This window comes from Schistocerca gregaria, chromosome 1, assembly GCF_023897955.1.
Source record: "Schistocerca gregaria isolate iqSchGreg1 chromosome 1, iqSchGreg1.2, whole genome shotgun sequence".
NCBI lineage: Eukaryota > Metazoa > Arthropoda > Insecta > Orthoptera > Acrididae > Schistocerca > Schistocerca gregaria.
In genome coordinates this window covers 1,023,275,160-1,023,292,812 of record NC_064920.1, presented here as the reverse complement: position 1 = coordinate 1,023,292,812, position 17,653 = coordinate 1,023,275,160, and the positions used below count along the sequence as shown (strand labels likewise).

Genomic DNA, 17,653 nt, shown 5'->3' with positions numbered 1-17,653 from the left:
ATATGTCTATGCAGTATATTTTCTTTAGGGTGTGCTGGTCCTGTACGTTTGACAGGAGATCTTTTCTGAAGATTGAAAGGTAGATATGAGGTGCTCGCAGAAGTAAAGCTGTGAGAACAGTTCCTGAGTCATGCTTCGGTGGTCAGAAGACAGAGTAGTTGCCAATAAAAGGCAAAAGCCTAACGTTCGACTGCCGGTCTAGCACATAGTTTTAATCCGCCAGGATGTTTCATATAGGCGTACACGACGCTCCAGAGAGAAAAATTCAGGTATTAGGAGCATTAAAATCTGTCTATAGTGGCCCCGCACGTTATACACTGAAGCCCCAAGGAAACTGGTATAGGCATGCATATCCAAATACAGACCTATGTAAACAGGCAGAATACGGCGCTGCGGTCGGCAACACCTATAAGACAACAAGTGTCTGAGGCAGTTGTTAGATCGGTTACTGCCGTTACAATGGCAAGTTATCAAGATTTAAGTGGGTTTGAACGCGGTGCTGTAGTCGGTGCACGAGCGATGGGACGCAGCATCACCGAGGGGGCCATAAAGTGGAGATCTGCCCTTACGATCATATCACGAGTGTACCGTGAATATCAGGAATCCGGTAAAACATCAATCTCCGACATCACAGCGGCCGAAAAAAGATGCAGGAAGAACGGGACCAACGACGACTGAAGATAATTGTTCAACGTGACAGAATTCCGCAAATTGCTGCAGATTTCAATGCTGGGCCATCAACAAGTGTCAACGTACCAGCCATTCAACTAAAAATAATCGACATGGGCTTTCGGAGCCAAAGGCCTACTCGTGTACCGTTGATAACGGAACGACTCAATGCTTTACGCCTCGTCTGGGCCCGTCAACATCGACATTGGACTGTTGATGACTGGAAACATGTTGCCTGGTCGGAAGAGTCTCGTTTCAAATTGTATCGAGCGGATAGACGTGCACGGGTATGGAAACAACCTCATGACTCCATGGTCCCTGCATGTCAGCAGGGGACTGTTTGAGGCACTGTAATGGTGTGGGGCGTGTGGAGTAATCTGGGACTCCTGACACGTCTAGATACGACTCTGACAGGTGACACATACGAATGCATACTGTATGGTCACCTGCATCCATTCATGTCCATTGTGCATTCCTACGGACTTGAGCAATTACAGCAGGGCAATGCGACACCCTTACGTTCAGAATTTCTACAGAGTGGCTCCAGGAACACTCTTCTGAGGTTAAACACTTCCGCTGGCCATCAAACTCCCCAGACATGAACATTATTGAGCATATCTGGGATACCTTGGAATGTGCTGTTGACAAGAGATCTCCACGCCTTCGTACTCTTAACGATTTATGGACAGCCGTGCATGGTGTCAGTTCTCTCTAGCACTACTTCAGACATTTTGGAGTACATGACAAGTCATATTGCGGCATTTCTGCGTGCTCGCGGGGGTCCTACACGATATTAGGCACGTGTAACAATTTCTTTGGCACTTCAGCGTATGTGCTTCAAATGGCTCTGAGCACTATGGGACTTAACATCTGTGGTCATCAGTCCCCTAGAACTTAGAACTACTTAAACCTAACTAACCTAAGGACATCACACACATCCATGCCCGTCAGCGTATATAATCCAGAGTAAACGGAAGACAGATAGAATTAAATGATCACTTCTTCGAAACTTCGTAGTGGTCTCCCATTGCGATCCGTAAGTTTTAGCACAAAGGTAGCTACAACCTTCCTCTAGAATGGTGAAAAAGCATGGCGCCCTGTGGCGTCATCCTCGGGCTCGACTACGCGTCCAACAGCAAATTGTCGATGCATGCGAAAGAAAATGCCAGAGCTTAGAAGCTGAAGTAAAGAGAGTTAATGACGTCACATTGGCACCAAATTTCGTCAAAGCTCTGCCCATCGCCACCTTGGACGCGTCACAGGATGGAAAATCGTGACAACCCCTATGACCAACATTACACCCGTTATTTTGACGTCTCTGCGCGCACCGTTGAAATCACGCTGTTTTCTTATGAGTGGCAGGAGAAAACATTTCAAACACGCCGCCGCTCATAATTAGCAATAACATGCCTCAAGGGTTGGTATAAAAGGCGTCTATGAAACCACATCTCCTTGGGATGTTCATTCCCACACGTTCCACAGTCGAAAGCGACAGTCTGCAGTGCAGTAGGCAACAAGAAGGAGTTGGTGGCGTTCTTTGAGAGTGCAGACATCTCTGTGTCACTTGAACTCTTTTCTAATAACATTATGAGCCAACAACACCACTGAACGTGGTCTTACCCCTTTGGTGTGCAGAGCGATTGTAATTTTTCTCTGGTGTACAGTGTGGAACTACTATGGAGCGTTCAAAACATTCAATGTAATTTGAACGTGATCCGAAGCAGTAAAGGTTGGTTACGCTTTTTCAGTACTCCTGTTTCAGAGCCATATGTGGCGTGATGGCAGAGGGGTGCAGTTTGTGTGAATTAAACGGCAAAGGATCCCTCTGAGACACACCAGTTCAGCAAAACCGTCGGTGAGATCCTCCCACATTGATTGAGAATTTAAAAATTTGCCTTTACAGAGAAAACCGGAGAAACGGCCATAGGCACCTGCAGGTAGACAACTGCTTGACAAACCTCCGATGCCAGTTGCCTGCCCGCAGGCACCTAGGACTGTTTTGCAGGTTTCCTCTGTAGAGGCACATTTTCAGGAGTCTCAGTAAATTTGGGCAGGTGACACTGAGGGCACTGACGAAATGGGAGGCGTTAGAGAGATAATTTGCCGTCGCACTTACACATGCGTCAATAGTGCGCTCCTATGTGATCACGTCACAGGAGGATGTGAAGCAGTTGCACAGAGAAAACATAAGGACCCACGTTAAAATTTCGTCCAATGTTTTGAAAGGTCCGCAGTGATTCCAACTTGTACACTGGAGCAAAAACTGTGGCCAACTAGCTGTGAGATAATGTTGAATGGAGTTGCCTGCTCACGAAGTCCTTAGGGACAGACTGAAGTCTTAGGGAGATGTGAGCAGTATCACAGATCTAGAAGGACGTCTTCCTGGTGCCCACTCACTGCAAACTGTCCAGTTATACAGCTAAATGTGTGGGAACTAAAATCCCAAGAAGATGTGTGGTTCCATTGATGTCTTTTATGCCACTATATGATTTCGATTCCGAGCGACAGTATGTCTGGGTCACTCGTAAGAAACTCTCGTGATATCAACGCTGGGTGTGGCGGTTGTCACGTCCAGCGCAAATGCGTTAAAAGAAGGTGTGAAATGTGGTTGAGAGAGGCTATGACAATCGTACCATCGATCGATACGTCCACAGCGATGTTGAGCAGCATTTAGGTGAAATTTGGTGCCACTGTCACATCGTTAACCCACCTTAGACATCAGAAGAACTTCTGTGTTGTGGATCTTTTTTTTCGAATGTGTCCGCGACATCTTGCAATTCGAAGCCTTGTCAAAGGGTACCATCGAAGGGCACTACGCTTTTGCCCATTGCAGAGTAAGTTTGTAGGCATCTCACAGCCAAATTTCAATGAGCGGCAGTGTGCCTGAAATGTTTTCCTTGGCCACTCATAATAATATGCGTGATTTCAACCCCGAGCGTCGCTGTTGTCACCTCCAGCGCAAAAGCGTTAAGAGAAAGTGTGAAATGTGGGTCAGAGGGCTATGACAACCACACCATCAATCGACACGTCCACGGTGGCGTTGAGGAGAATTTCGGTGAAATTTCGTGGCACTGTGACATCGTTAGCCCACTTTATACATCAGAAGAACTTCTGAGTTGTGGCGTTTTTTTGCTTATGTCAACACCTTGGTATTCGAAGCCTCGTCAAGCCAGAAGGTACCATCGAAGAGCACCAAGCTTTTGTCCATTGCAGGGGAAGTTTGTAGGCATCTCTAAGCCACATTTCGAACTTACATATCACAATGGGTACAGTTACGAGGTGATCCTTTAATTGTGTTGTTACTCAATTGTTCGTTCTTAATCGATTCCCAGCATGTCGACTGCCTATGGGTGAGGGGCGCTACGGGAGGAACAACGTACGTTTGTCACACAGTGCTGCCACTACCCTTGCGTTAACATATCAATTTATGCCCCACGCGGTGTTGACAGTGCCACATATTTTCTGCCGTGTCAGTTGACAATTACTTTGTACTGCTCGTATACGAAAGTACAAACATGCAGGAGTTGACAAATGCTTGTACGATTTGTGAAATCGAAAATGGTAACTATTTGTTGAACGAAGGCGTTTGTTTCTACTAATGCTGTATCAGTTCTCATAGTAGGCATTCTGAAATTAAGAACCAGTAGTAAAACTTATATTGTAGCACTAGAAAAAAAGAATAAAATTTTGAATGTTAATTAACACGTGTAATGTTAAATTGGAGGCCTGAAGAAATGACCCCGAAAGTGTCTGATTCTGTATTCCTGTTCAGTGTATTACTATCGTCGCTTCTATCCGATCCAGTAGTATCTAAAGTGATTTAGTTTACTGCGAGTGGAACTTACTGTAGTGCCCTTCCCGGTCATCACCAGTTACAAACAGCGGGGTTTCACCAGCAGTCTTAAACAGATTGTCAGTGGACAGTACTCAGTTGGAGGCGCACTACGCCGCACTCACCCCATGGCGCTGCTGTAGTGCCGGCGTTTGACGGCGTCGATGATGGCGCTGCCGTTGCGTGGGTCGCCTCCGGCGTCCAGCACTGCGACGAGCGCGTGCGAATAGACCAGGACAGCGTCGTACAGGTACGCCGCCTCGGGCCGGATCTGCTGGACCAGAGCACCACGCTCTTACTCTCTCTCTCACTTGTTTGCAGGCGGCAACACAGGCAAAAAACCTAATCATACTACTTCAAAAGAGACGGATTACATTTTTATCTCCTTTGCTGACGTTATTAAAGGAAGGCATGCAGTCTCAGCAAAACATGTTTCCAGAGAGTGGTGACGGTTTATGCAGGAGGGGGGGGGGGGGGGGAGAGGTTTGGATGACAGAGCATGGCAGCGTTACACAAAGGGAACGAGTACTGAAGCATAGATGCAAAGCGTTACCGATCTTGCTCATCTTCCGCGCTGTTGTGGAATTTCTTTTGCCTGGTCCCGGCGGATGTTCGAGTCCTCCCTCGGGCATGAGTGTGTGTGTTTGTCCTTAGGACAATCTAGGTTAAGTAGTGTGTAAGCGTAGGGACTGATAACCTTAGCAGTCAAGTCCCACAAGGTTTCACATACATTTGAACATTTTGGAATTTCTTTTTTTTTTTTTTGAGTCATCTATTTTTTCACTGATTTGATGTGGCACGCCACGAATTCCTCTTCTGTGCCAAGCGTCTCATCTCAGAGTAGCATTTGCAATCTATATCCTTATATCTCTTTCCTAATCTTGTATCTAACAAATGCTGCTCTAGCACTATTCGCTTCTCAAGCATTTTGGAAAAATCTCGGTCCAGAATTTTACGAGAGCACCAGCCGTAGAAGAGGAACGTTAGTGCAGTTGCCTAAGGTGCCAGACTACAATTCTAGCAGCACATATACACTATCTGATCACACGCATCCGAACGCCCACTAGTGGATATTAAAATGAGGTGTGCCCACAATTCGCCTTTATGATGACTTGAACTCTACTGGAGACTCTTTCAGTGAGGTCTCAAATGTCGATGAAGGGGTGAGAGCTGTTTCTCCCTAAAAAGCCGAAACTCGAGAAGGTTAGACGTTGGGACCTGGAGCAAAGTCTACGTAATAGCTCATACCAAAGGTTAGTTTACTCATGATGAGCTCGAAGAGGCTATGTGTAGTGATTAGTTAGAAGAAAAAGAACTTCTTAGCCGAGATAGCTATGAAAAAAGGAAAAAATCCTTATTGTAAATAACCGGTGTCAATAAAAATAAATTACCATCTTCAGATCTGTAATAAAGTTACAAGATGTCACACAGACAACGGCTATTGTTCAAATGGCTCTGAGCACTATGCGACTTAATTTATGAGGTCATCAGTCGCCTAGAACTTAGAACTAATTAAACTTAACTAACCTAAGGACATCACACACATCCGTGCCCAAGGCAGGATTCGAACCTGCGACCGTTACGGTCGCTCGGCTCCATACTGTACCGCTAGAACCGCACGGCCACTGCGACCGGCACAGACAACGCAACAATAACCCATAGAAGAACCGTAAGACAACAAACCTTCGCCAGCCGTATTAGCCGAGCGGTTCTAGGCGCTACACTCTTGAACCGCGCGACCGCTACGGTCGCACGTTCGAATCCTGCCTCGGGCATGGGTGTGTGTGATGTCCTTGGTTAGTTAGGTTTAAGTAGTTCTAAGTTCTAAAGGGACTGATGACCTCCGATGTTAAGTCCCATAGTGATCAGAGCCATTTGAACCATTTTGAACAAACCTTCCTAAAGGTTATTCCTAACATCTCGTGCCAGCTACACACAAAATTTCTCCATTGAATTTCCAGGTACGTAAATCATGGAATGTGTGGAATTGGAATGACCATGAGAGTAGTTATTTTTTAATTTTTGTGATAATGATTTTATATCAGCTGGTCAACCTCATGATCGTTATACCAAAATGGTTTATATGTGTTAATGTACATTCAGATTCGATGATAGCAGCTTTAGTGTGTTGAAACCGGTTATCCAGTAAACAGTATTTAAGCAATCTTGGCTTTTGAATTACTTCTACAACAGAGTGATCGCTCCACTACGCACTACGTGTTCAATGCAAAATAGATTTAAGTGTCAGTAAGTCTTTTCTGAAAGTATTTGTGTGGAAGTGAAAGATGGACGATAAAGTAGACAAGAAGCGAACACATGCTTTTGAAATGTGGTGCTACAGCAGAATGATGAAGATTAGATAGGTAGATATCGTAACTGCTGATGAGGTACTCAATTGAACTAAGGAGAAAAGGAATTTGTGACACAAGAATAGAAAAAGGGATCGGTTGCTAGAACACGTTCTGTGGCATCAAGGGATCACCAACTTAGTATTGGAGAGAACCGTGGACAGTAAAAATCGTAAAGGGAGACAAAGAGATGAATACACTGAGCAGATTCAGATGGATGTAAGCTGCAGTAGTCACTCAGAGATGAAGAGGCTTGCACAGGATAGAGTAGCGTGGAGAGCTGCATCTTTGGACTGAAGACAAAATATTTGTCTGTTATCTCGCTACGATCATGAATGGCTGTTAATCGCTATTATACGTCAAGCCTCAGTCGATTACACCGACGTTGCTGCTCGATGGATGGCGTCTTCGTATGGACTAGCATACGAGAAACCTCGTAGAATTTTGATGCTTGTTTTCTGGAAAAAGACTTCAGAAGAGCAACGTACTAGACCAGCATTTATTATATCTCAATTTGATAAAAGCTGATGAAAATTACTGACCCGATGCGTGTATGATTCCTTTATTACAGCTAAGAGCTATTTTCTGTAAATGTGGTTCTACATGAAACACGACAGAAAATTCCTTGACTACTTACTGGCGCCGAAAATTGGCCGAAATAATTCGGTTGACAACGCCGGCAGTTCACGCTGGAAGTGCAATGAAGCAGAGCTGACTATATTTTATTCATTTATAGCCGAAATAAAGCACTGATTTTAACAACTGAGTAATTTGTAGAAGTAGTATTACACACATGGTACTATAATCAACGTAATTTCTATGAAATTCCCAATGTTTTTTTTTACATTTGGACCGGCGAATGCATTAGAAACTATTCAAACATTGTATGTGCATGTAAGAGCTAAGACTTCCAAGGAAGTGTCAATTTGAATAAAATCCTTTAGGGCATTATGCGGCGTGGTTTTGAAATTATAAGTACTACTAGATGCGAAGTTTCAACCGTCTTTACACCGGTCCTCAGCAAGGCTGCTAAGCACAGTCGAAATGTCTATTTAAAAGTAGTTTTCGTTTAAAAATGACGTGACCGAATGCCATAAAGGATTTAAATTCTATTTACTGTTATTTCTGGGACAGAATTAAATTTTCATCAGTGAACTCCCTTTTTGCTACAATGTGCGAAATTTACTTCATCGTTTCCGCAGGACGAGAGAAAGCATTTAGTTATGTGATTACCCAAAAATACATGTGGACAGATTTCTTGTACTGTCATAAAATATGACATTCCATTTATCTGTCATCAAATGAATACAATAAGTGTTCAAATTTTATGTATTTTACTAAATCCAATGGATATCCTGTAAGAGTATCGAGATACGACCCAAAATATATAAAACAGTTTGAATGTTGAGATACTTGTTGTAATAAATAAGAGAACATTAAAGACAAGCTATATAATCTTACAGTAAAAGAATAATGATATCGTCCGATTAGGTGCCATTGTGAATTTAGGTTCTGCTTCCTGATAAACGTGACCCTTAGATATAGAGCCAAGAAGTTCAGTATATTCCTTTTGTTAGGAACACTGACCACGACAGAAAAAAATTAGCAAATAACTTTGAAAGTAATAAAATTGCTTTTATCGATTTTTGTGACACAGGGAAAAGCAGATATATTATGCTAATCGATTTTTCTGAACAGAAAGTAACATCGTTTTGCTACGAACATCTGGAAGTATGTATATCACATTCTGTCATCGAAGTTTTTGTCCCACTGTCCTGACTATTAATGTCCTGATAGTAGACTCTCTTAATGAATAGCTCGGGTTATTGTACTTTTCATAGATTTTGATAGAAACTAAAGCAAACTGTATGAAATCGAACGAAATTGAACGGTTACGTGACTGTACGTAAAAAATGAAATGCATACTGCCCTTCACTTTCGGCTGCAAATGACGCTTCTAGCGTAGTTCTCCGAACTGGTGCTTTGCAAATTCTTTCTTGAAATGGTACATTCGGAGCAATATGGAAGACTCTTGGCAGAGAATCTGCCATTACTTTCCTGCCGATGCTAAAGTTTCAGTTTCCAAGTATTCGGGAGCAATGTATTTACTGCACAGTTTTGTGTGACCATTTGATTTAAAATTCAAGAGAAAGGTCCAATCATCCCTTTGTAATTCATCAACGTGAAATTTTTTTGCAGCATTTAAATAAAGTAAACACAAGTTATAAAAGATCGTAAGCAATGGAAATAAATACAAGGTAACTGGTTTTTCATGATTCACTGTATAAAAGCCTTGGTCTCTTGAGGCAATTTTTACACACCACACTTCCCTCCATTCCTTTATGCCCCAGGATGTGTCCTATCAGCATGTCATTCATGTCCCTTTCCTGCACGTGCTGTAAGAGATTCGGAGAAGCTACGAAAAACCTAAATCTTGGGTAACCGTAATTGAATTTGAACCACGACTCATACGAATGCAGATGCAGTGTTTATCAAACGCCCAATTCGCTCACTATGCTTTAAGAGCATTGCGTACAGATTACTGCCCACGTTTCGCTTCCGTATAATGCTACATTCAAACTTTCGAAATACCTGCTGACGCTTAAATTTATATCTGGAATCATCTTTCTTTAGGAAAACTCTTCTTCCTGTTTTCTTTTCTTACTTTTGTATTCGTCATCTGTTTCTACGACAAATAGAAAAAACTGAAATTTTCTTATTTCACTTTTTTGTAACATAGCAGAGCTACACTACTGGACATTAAAATTGCTGCACCACGAAGATGACGTGCTACTGACGTGAAATTTATCCGACAGGAAGAAGATGCTGTGATATGCAAATCATTAGCTTTTCAGAGCATTCACACAAGGTTGACGTTGCTGGCGACACCTACAACGTGCTGATATGAGGAAAGTTTCCAACCGATTTCTCATACACAAACAGCAGTTGACCGGTGTGTCCTGGTGAAACGTTGTTGTGATGCCTCGTGTAAGGACGAGAAATGCGTAACCTCACGTTTCCGACTTTGATAAAGATCGGATTGCAGCCTATCGCGATTGCGGTTTATCGTATCACAACATTGCTGCTCGCGTTGGTCGAGATCCAATGACTGTTAGCAGAATATGAAATCGGTAGGTTCAGGAGAGTAATCCGTACGCTGTGCTGCATCCCAACGGCCTCGTATCACTAGCAGTCGAGAGGACAGGCATCTTATCCGCATAGCTGTAACGGATTGTGCAGCCACGTCTCGATCCCTCAGTCAACAGATGGGGACGTTTGCAAGACAACAACCATCTGCACGAACAGTTCGACGACATTTGCAGCAGCATGGACTACCAGCACGGAGACCATGGGTGCGGTTACCCTTGACGCTGCATCGCAGACGGGAGCACCTGCGATGGTGTACTCAACGACGAACCTGGATGCAAGAATGGCAAAACGTCATATTTTCGGATCAATCCAGGTTTTGTTTACAGCATCATGATGGTCGCATCCGTGTTTGGCAACATCGCGGTGAACGCACATTGGAAGCGTGTATTCGTCATCGCCATACTGGCGTATCACCGGGCGTGATGGTATTTCGTGCCATTGGTTACACGTCTCCGTCACCTATTTTTCGCATTGACGGCACTTTGAACAATGGACGTTACATTTGAGATATGTTAAGACCTGTAACTCTACCCTTCATTCGGTCCCTGTGAAGCCCTACATTTCAGCAGCATAATGCACGACCGCATGTAGCACGTCCTGTACAGGCATTTCTGGATACAGAAAATGTTCGATTGCTGTCCCGGCCAGCACATTCTCTCACCAACTGAAAACGTCTGGACAATGGTGGCCGAGCCATCGGCTCGTCACAATACGCCAGTCACTACTCTTGATGAACTGTGGTAAAGTGTTGAAGCTGCATGGGCAGCTGTACCTGTACACGCCATCCAAGTTCTGTTTGACTCAATGCCCAGGCGTATCAAGGCGGTTATTACGGCCAGAGGTGGTTGTTCTGGTTACTGATTTCTCAGGATCTATGCACCCAAATTGCGTGGAAATGAAATGTCATGTCAGTTCTAGTATAATATATTTGTCGAACGAATACCCGCTTATCATCTGCATTTCTTATTGGTGTAGCACTTTTAATGGCCAGTAGTGTAGATAGATAACTGATTGTATAGTGTCAGCCAGCCGGAGTGCCCGTGCGGTTCTAGGCGCTACAGTCTGGAACCGAGTGACAGCTACGGTCGTAGGTTCAAATCCTGCTTCGGATATGGATGTGTGTGTTGTGCTTAGGTTAGTTACGTTTAAGTAGTTCTAAGTTCTAGGGGACTGATGACCTCAGCAGTTAAGTCCAATAGTGCTCAGAGCCATTTGAACCATTTATTTGTATAGTGTCCTCAGAGAACCACAGGATGTAGATGTTAAGCATCTGACGTCTAAGAAACTTACTTATGGCCGCAGCATACTGTCGGAAAAAGAAAAAAAAAGGGAGAAACCGACGCTGAAAATGACTAGCAGTGCTACAAACGTTTAATATTCTGGAGCAGCGCTATCAAATCATGATCTACATCTACATCCATACTCCGCAAGCCACCTGACGGGTGTGTGGCGGAGGGTACCCTGAGTACCTCTATCGGTTCTCCTTTCTATTCCAGTCTCGTATTGTACGTGTCGGTATGCTTCTGTGTGGGCTCAAATCTCTCTGATTTTATCCTCATGGTCTCTTCGCGAGATATACTTAGGAGGGAGCAATATACTGCTTCACTCCTCGGTGAAGGTATGTTTTCGAAACTCCAACAAAAGCCCGTACCGGGCTACTGAGCGTCTCTCCTGCAGAGTCTTCCACTGGAGTTTATCTATCATCTCCGTAACGCTTTCGCGATTACTAAATGATCCTGTAACGAAGCGCGCTGCTCTCCGTTGGATCTTCTCTATCTCTTCTATCAACCCTATCTGGTGCGGATCCCACACTGCTGAGCAGTATTCAAGCAGTGGGCGAACAAGCGTACTGTAACCTACTTCCTTTGTTGTCGGATTGCATTTCCTTAAGATTCTTCCAATGAATCTCAGTCTGGCATCTGCTTTACCGACGATCAACTTTATATGATCATTCCATTTTAAATCACTCCTAATGCGTACTCCCAGATAATTTATGGAATTAACTGCTTCCAGTTGCTAACCTGCTATTTTGTAGCTAAATGATAAGGGACCTATCTTTCTATGTATTCACATCACATTACACTTGTCTACATTGAGATTCAATTGCCATTCCGTGCACCATGCGTCAATTCGCTGCAGATCCTCCTGCATTTCAGTACAATTTTCCATTGTTGCACCCTCTCGATACACCACACCATCATCTGCAAAAAGCCTCAGTGAACTTCCGATGTCATCCACCAGGTCATTTATGTATATTGTGAATAGTAACGGTCCTATGACACTCCCCTGCGGCACACCTGAAATCACTCTTACTTCGGAAGACTTCTCTCCATTGAGAATGACATGCTGCGTTCTGTTATCTAGGAACTCCTCAATCCAATCACACAAAATGATGAAAAAAATATTTCTGAAACTGTCTCCCCATCGACTCAAAGGAGTTTTCAATTGATATTCCTTTAGTAATGGACATAATAACACGATTAAGGTCCCCAGTTTCCATAACGTATTACCAGGTTGCACTCAGAAGACAGATTACCATAAACTTTGCATTAAGAATGTGAATTTTCCTGTCGTAATTGAAGAGGCTATGTGCCAAGCGAATGAAACAAACATTTGTTTCACAACATTGTTTTCTGTCAGAATGCAGTTAACTGGAATTGTTACGTGTCGATCGCAAATTTCGCAACTCTCAGGAGAGCAAGATTCTATACCGCTCTTTCGATATATGACACATACTTGGAAGGCGGCAGCTGCGCACATTGCCAGCTTGGGAGTGGCCTGTTGATGAATTGGGTTTCCTACAGCTGAGTCTTTCATCGCAATAATTTTTGTTTCCGCGTAGTCTGTCTTCCAGCTGGTTTGATTCGGCCGACCACGGATTCCTCTCCTGTGCCAACCTCTACATCTCAGAGTAGCAAATGCTACCTACGGCCTCAATAATGTGATGTATTCCAAACTCTGTCTTCCTCTACAGTTTTTACGCTCTAAAACTCCCTCTGCTACCTAGGAAGTGAATCCCTTGAAACACTGATGTCTTAGCAAATTCTCTACTATCCTATCCCTTCTTCTTCTCAGTGTGTTCTGTATATTCTTTCGTCGATTCTGCAAAGAACCTTCTCATCCATTACCTTATCAGTCCCTACTAATTTACAACATTCTTCTGCAGCATCACATCTCAAAGCATTCGATTCTCTTGTGTTCAAGTTTCCGACAGTCCATGTTTCACTACCATACAATACTGTACTCCAAACGTACATTCTGAGAAATTTTTTCCCCGAATTAAGAATATTTTAGTAGATTTCTCGTGGTTAAGAATGCCCTTTTTGAGGTGCAATTCTGCTTTCCATGTCCTCCTTACTCCCTCCGTCATAGGTTATTTTGCTGCCTAGATATCAAAATTCCTTACCTTCATGTACTTCCCGCGGGGTTTGAGGTGCCATTTCACTGATTGGGCTTCCCCTCTCGCCGGAGGTTCGGGTCCATCCTCGGGCATGGGTGTTTGTGTTGTTCTTAGCATAAGTTAGTTTAAGGAGGTTTATGAAGCGTGTAAGTCTAGGGACCGATGACCTCAGCAGTTTGGTCCTTTAGGAATTCACACCCATTTGAACACTTTTTTCATGTACTTCGTAATCCCCAATTCTGACGTTAAGTTTTTGGCTGTTCTCATTTCTGCTACTTCTCTTTACTTTCGTCTTTTTTCTACTTACTCTCAATCGGTATTCTCTACTCATTAAACCGTTCATCCATTCATCGACAGTTCCTGTAATTCCTCTTCACTTTCAGTGAGGATAGCAGTGTCATTATCAAACCGTATCATTCATATCCTTTCACCATGAATTTTAATCTAGAACCATTCTTTTCTTTCCGTCATTGCTTCTTCGATGTATAAATTGAACAGTAGAGGTTAAAGGCTTCATCTCTGCCTGACACCCTTTTAATATTACACGAATCTCTTCTAAATGTCGCTAGTCTCTTTTGTTAATCAGCTTGCTGTGCGAATCTAACTATCTGATACTTATCACAATGATCCATGTAATATTCTGGATAGAAATTTTTGCTTGGTGGATTACAATGCTTTACAGACCTAGAAGGCGCCAACTGTAAATCATAGACACTGTTAGATCAAAAGCATCCGAACAGCCCTATATAATACCGAACTGACCGATGGATGTTACGAGAGTCTATGCTCCGATATACAAGAAAGTGGGAGTATTGTGTTGTCAATAGGGAAGCAGTAGCAGCAGAAAAAGGTCACACAGGAGAGCTCAGTAGCTTCGAATATGGACTAGTCATTGGATGCCATCTGGGTAACAAATCCATCAGTGACACTTCAACCTTTCCAGAGATGACCAAGTCTCGTTGGTAATGAGGGTGGGAAATGCGAACGTAAAGGACAACCACAGCCAAAACAAGACCAGGCAGATCTCATGTGCAGACGGAGACGCAGAGTCCAGCATTGCGTGAGGGGCTGTTCGGAAGTCCAACATTTCTGCAGTCAGCGCTAAGAGACAGCTGAGATGGGGTAAAAAAAAGCGCCACTGGATAGTGGGTGAGTGGAAACGAGTCATTTGGAGCAATGAAACATGCTGTACTCAGTGAAAATCGTTTGTAAGGATCTGGGTTTGGCGAATGCCTGGAGAAGTTTTCCTGCCATCATGTATTGTGGCAACAGCGAAGTACGGATGAGGTGGTGTTGCGCAATGGGGCTGTTTTCGTAGTTACGGTGTGGTGCTCTTATTGCGCTTAGGAAAACTCTAAATACGAAAGACGTTTTAAAGCATTGTGTACAGTAGAGAAACAGTTCGGAGACGATGATTGTTTATATTACCAATGACAAGCCACTCTGTTTTAAAGCAAGGTCTTTTAAAGCAGGGTCTGTGAGGCAATGGTTTGTGGACAATGGCTGAAATGGCCTGAAATCACCGTTTGTTTGCACGAGCAGTGAATCCTCTGGAACGGAATAAACGACAGTTGGATATACTTTTTCAGAGTGAGAGATTCAGAGAACCCAATACTGGTCGTATTAGATGGTGAAATAGCCAAAATGGCTTATCATCGAGAAATGAGAGGTCAGTATATGTGAAGTCTTTTGTCTCAGGAAACCTGTTTGTGAGGTACACTGCCTTTTTTTTCAATTGCGCAAATTGGAAGAATTTTCGCTTTCAAATTCGGAGACGCTGAATCGAATTTGGCAAAAAAGAAATTTATTTCTTATCTTGACTAAAGAAATGGGGTCAGCTGATAGCGCTTATCCTGATATACCAAGGAATCGTCAGTATAAAGAACGGAAGTGTGTAGCATGCAAATTGCAAGGGAGGTCAAGGGATGAATACAGAAAGAAGGTTCAAAAGGGTGAATGTTGCGGTGGTTATGCAGAGACGAAGAGGCCTAGCACAGCGGAGGCTACCATGCAGAGCTGTATTAAACCAGTCTACGGACTGAAAACAACAACAACAACAGCAACAACAACAACGCTATAAATTGATCTTCCAAAGAGCTTATAGGAACCGCTTCTAGAAACTAGTAGATTTAGTTGTTTATTGCGAAGTAAACGTTATGAAAAATATATTTATTACGAGATTATTCAGAGCGTAATTTTGTTTGAATAACACTTCATCTGATTCGAGGACCCTGACAGGAACGTGATGAACGAATTTTGCAGAAAATTCTCTGAGTTTCATGAAAATTGTTAAGAAAGTACGGGCGAGTGAGAAACATTTGAATGCTACAAGGACAGCCTAACAGTTATTTTCGGCCATAATGGCTATCTTTGTGAACCGTGACTGCGTGTGATAATTGTTAGTGGTAGCAGAAACTATAAATAAATAATCAGCCTAACAGTGGTTTGCAATACATTTTTGTGTACATTATGATAAAAAGCAATACGCTTCCTTGTGCTATTTTTGTTGTGGCCCTACTTCGAAGACTGCTTTAATGTTTCTCTCCATGCTAGTCCTTGCGCAGAATTTATCATCTCTGCATAACTCTTGCAACGTTTGAAGAACTTCTCTCCACAGTTTGTGACAAAAACCCTCCACTCACGTACACGTACACACACACACACACACACACACACACACACACACACACACACACACACACACACGGCACCAAACTTTTATTTTGAATTCATTGCTGAACAGTACTGAAAAGTGTCAAGTAGCCCATACGTAGGGTGAGTCATATGCCCCTAATGATGGGTATTATGCAACCCACAATTTCTTCAATGTGCAAGGTTTTCTTTTCTCGCACTCACTACATATAAATTATCAGTCCTACAGAAAAAATGAACACGATCTTTTGTAGGAAATTTAGTGTAATTAAATTTTGTACTGGGACATGTTGTCGCTAGAAGCTGTAGTTTTCGAGTTATTCAAGATAAACGTACAAAAGTGATCTTCAAATTAGGTTTTTTAAAATATTTTCAGCTATAACGATTTCAATGCAGAATTTAACTATATATTGAATTTCCTACAAAAAGGTCCCAGTCATTTTTTTTTCTCTAGGACTAGTAGCTTGTGCTTAGCGAGCAAGAGAATAAGAAAACCTCAGGTGTTGTTTTTGAAGCCAAGGCGAGTTGCATAAAATCCCTCGGTAAGGGCAGCTGGATCAACATGTATGAACACCGCGATCTGCGTCACCAGAAGAGAGATGTCTTTCCTGCAATACTCCTGTCAGCAGGCCGTTATTTGAAACAATAATATTACCCTAGCAAACGTAGATGCAAATAACTAAAAAGGGTTTTTCTCTCCTACAGAAGACGAGTATACGCGTATAATGGTCGATATTGGTATACAGGGTATCTAGCCTTTTACAGTGATTTTAATCATGCGTTAGGCTGCATTCTATTTCCTTTTTACTAGTTACAAATTTGCAGGCTATTTACACCGACGAAAAAAAATCGCGCGAGGTAAGCCATTGCAAACGTGAAACGCTCGTACATTAGTAACATGTGTTGTACAGGGGCAAGTTGCCAGTTTGTGTGATGGAGTTCTATCCCTGTTGCGCTTGGTCGCCGATAAGAGTCAGCTAATGCTGATTATGGATGATCCTGGAGTTGATGTCCTATTTATGCTGCACGAGCGAAAGATCTCATGATTGAGCAGTTCAAGGAAACATGTTGGCCCTCTACAAAGGATGTTGGGTTACAACATCGGTATGTAGACGAGCGTTCTCGCCGGCCGTTGTGGCCGAGTGGTTCTAGGAGTTTCAGTGCGGAACCGCGCTGCTGCTACGGTTGCAGGTTCAAATCCTGCCTCGGACATGGATGTATTATGTCCTGAGGTTAGTTAGGTTTAAGTAGTTCAAAGTTGTAGGGGTCTGATGACCTCAGATGTTACGTCCCACAGAGCTTAGAACCATCTGGACCATTTGAACGAGCGTTATCTTGTTGGAAAACACTCCCTGAAATGTTGTTCATGAATGGAGCAAAACTGGTCGCATTATCAGAGTGGCTTACAATAATGCAGTCAGGGTGCGTGGGATAGCCACTAGATGGTTCAAATGGCTCTGAGCACTATGGGACTTAAGAGCTGAGGTCAACAGTTCCCTAGAACTTAGAACTACTTAAACTTAACTAACCTAAGGACATCGCACACATCCATGGCAGAGGCAGGATTCGAACCTGCGACCGTACCGGTCGCGCGGTTCCAGA

The 17,653-nt window shown here is 43.1% G+C and overlaps 1 protein-coding gene across 3 annotated transcripts in view; it reads right to left on the bottom strand.

Moving 5' to 3' along the window:
• The window catches only part of LOC126278966 (guanylate cyclase 32E), an 829,856-nt gene that overhangs the window by 309,421 nt on the left and 502,782 nt on the right, over window positions 1-17,653 (bottom strand). For 2 of the 3 annotated variants that reach the window (XM_049979279.1, XM_049979262.1), the window contains exon 8: window positions 4,627-4,772. In XM_049979279.1, the coding sequence (XP_049835236.1) occupies window positions 4,627-4,772 (146 nt within the window). Of the gene's footprint in view, window positions 1-4,626; window positions 4,776-17,653 lie in introns of all 3 variants that reach the window. The other variant, XM_049979270.1, reaches the window with a different exon arrangement.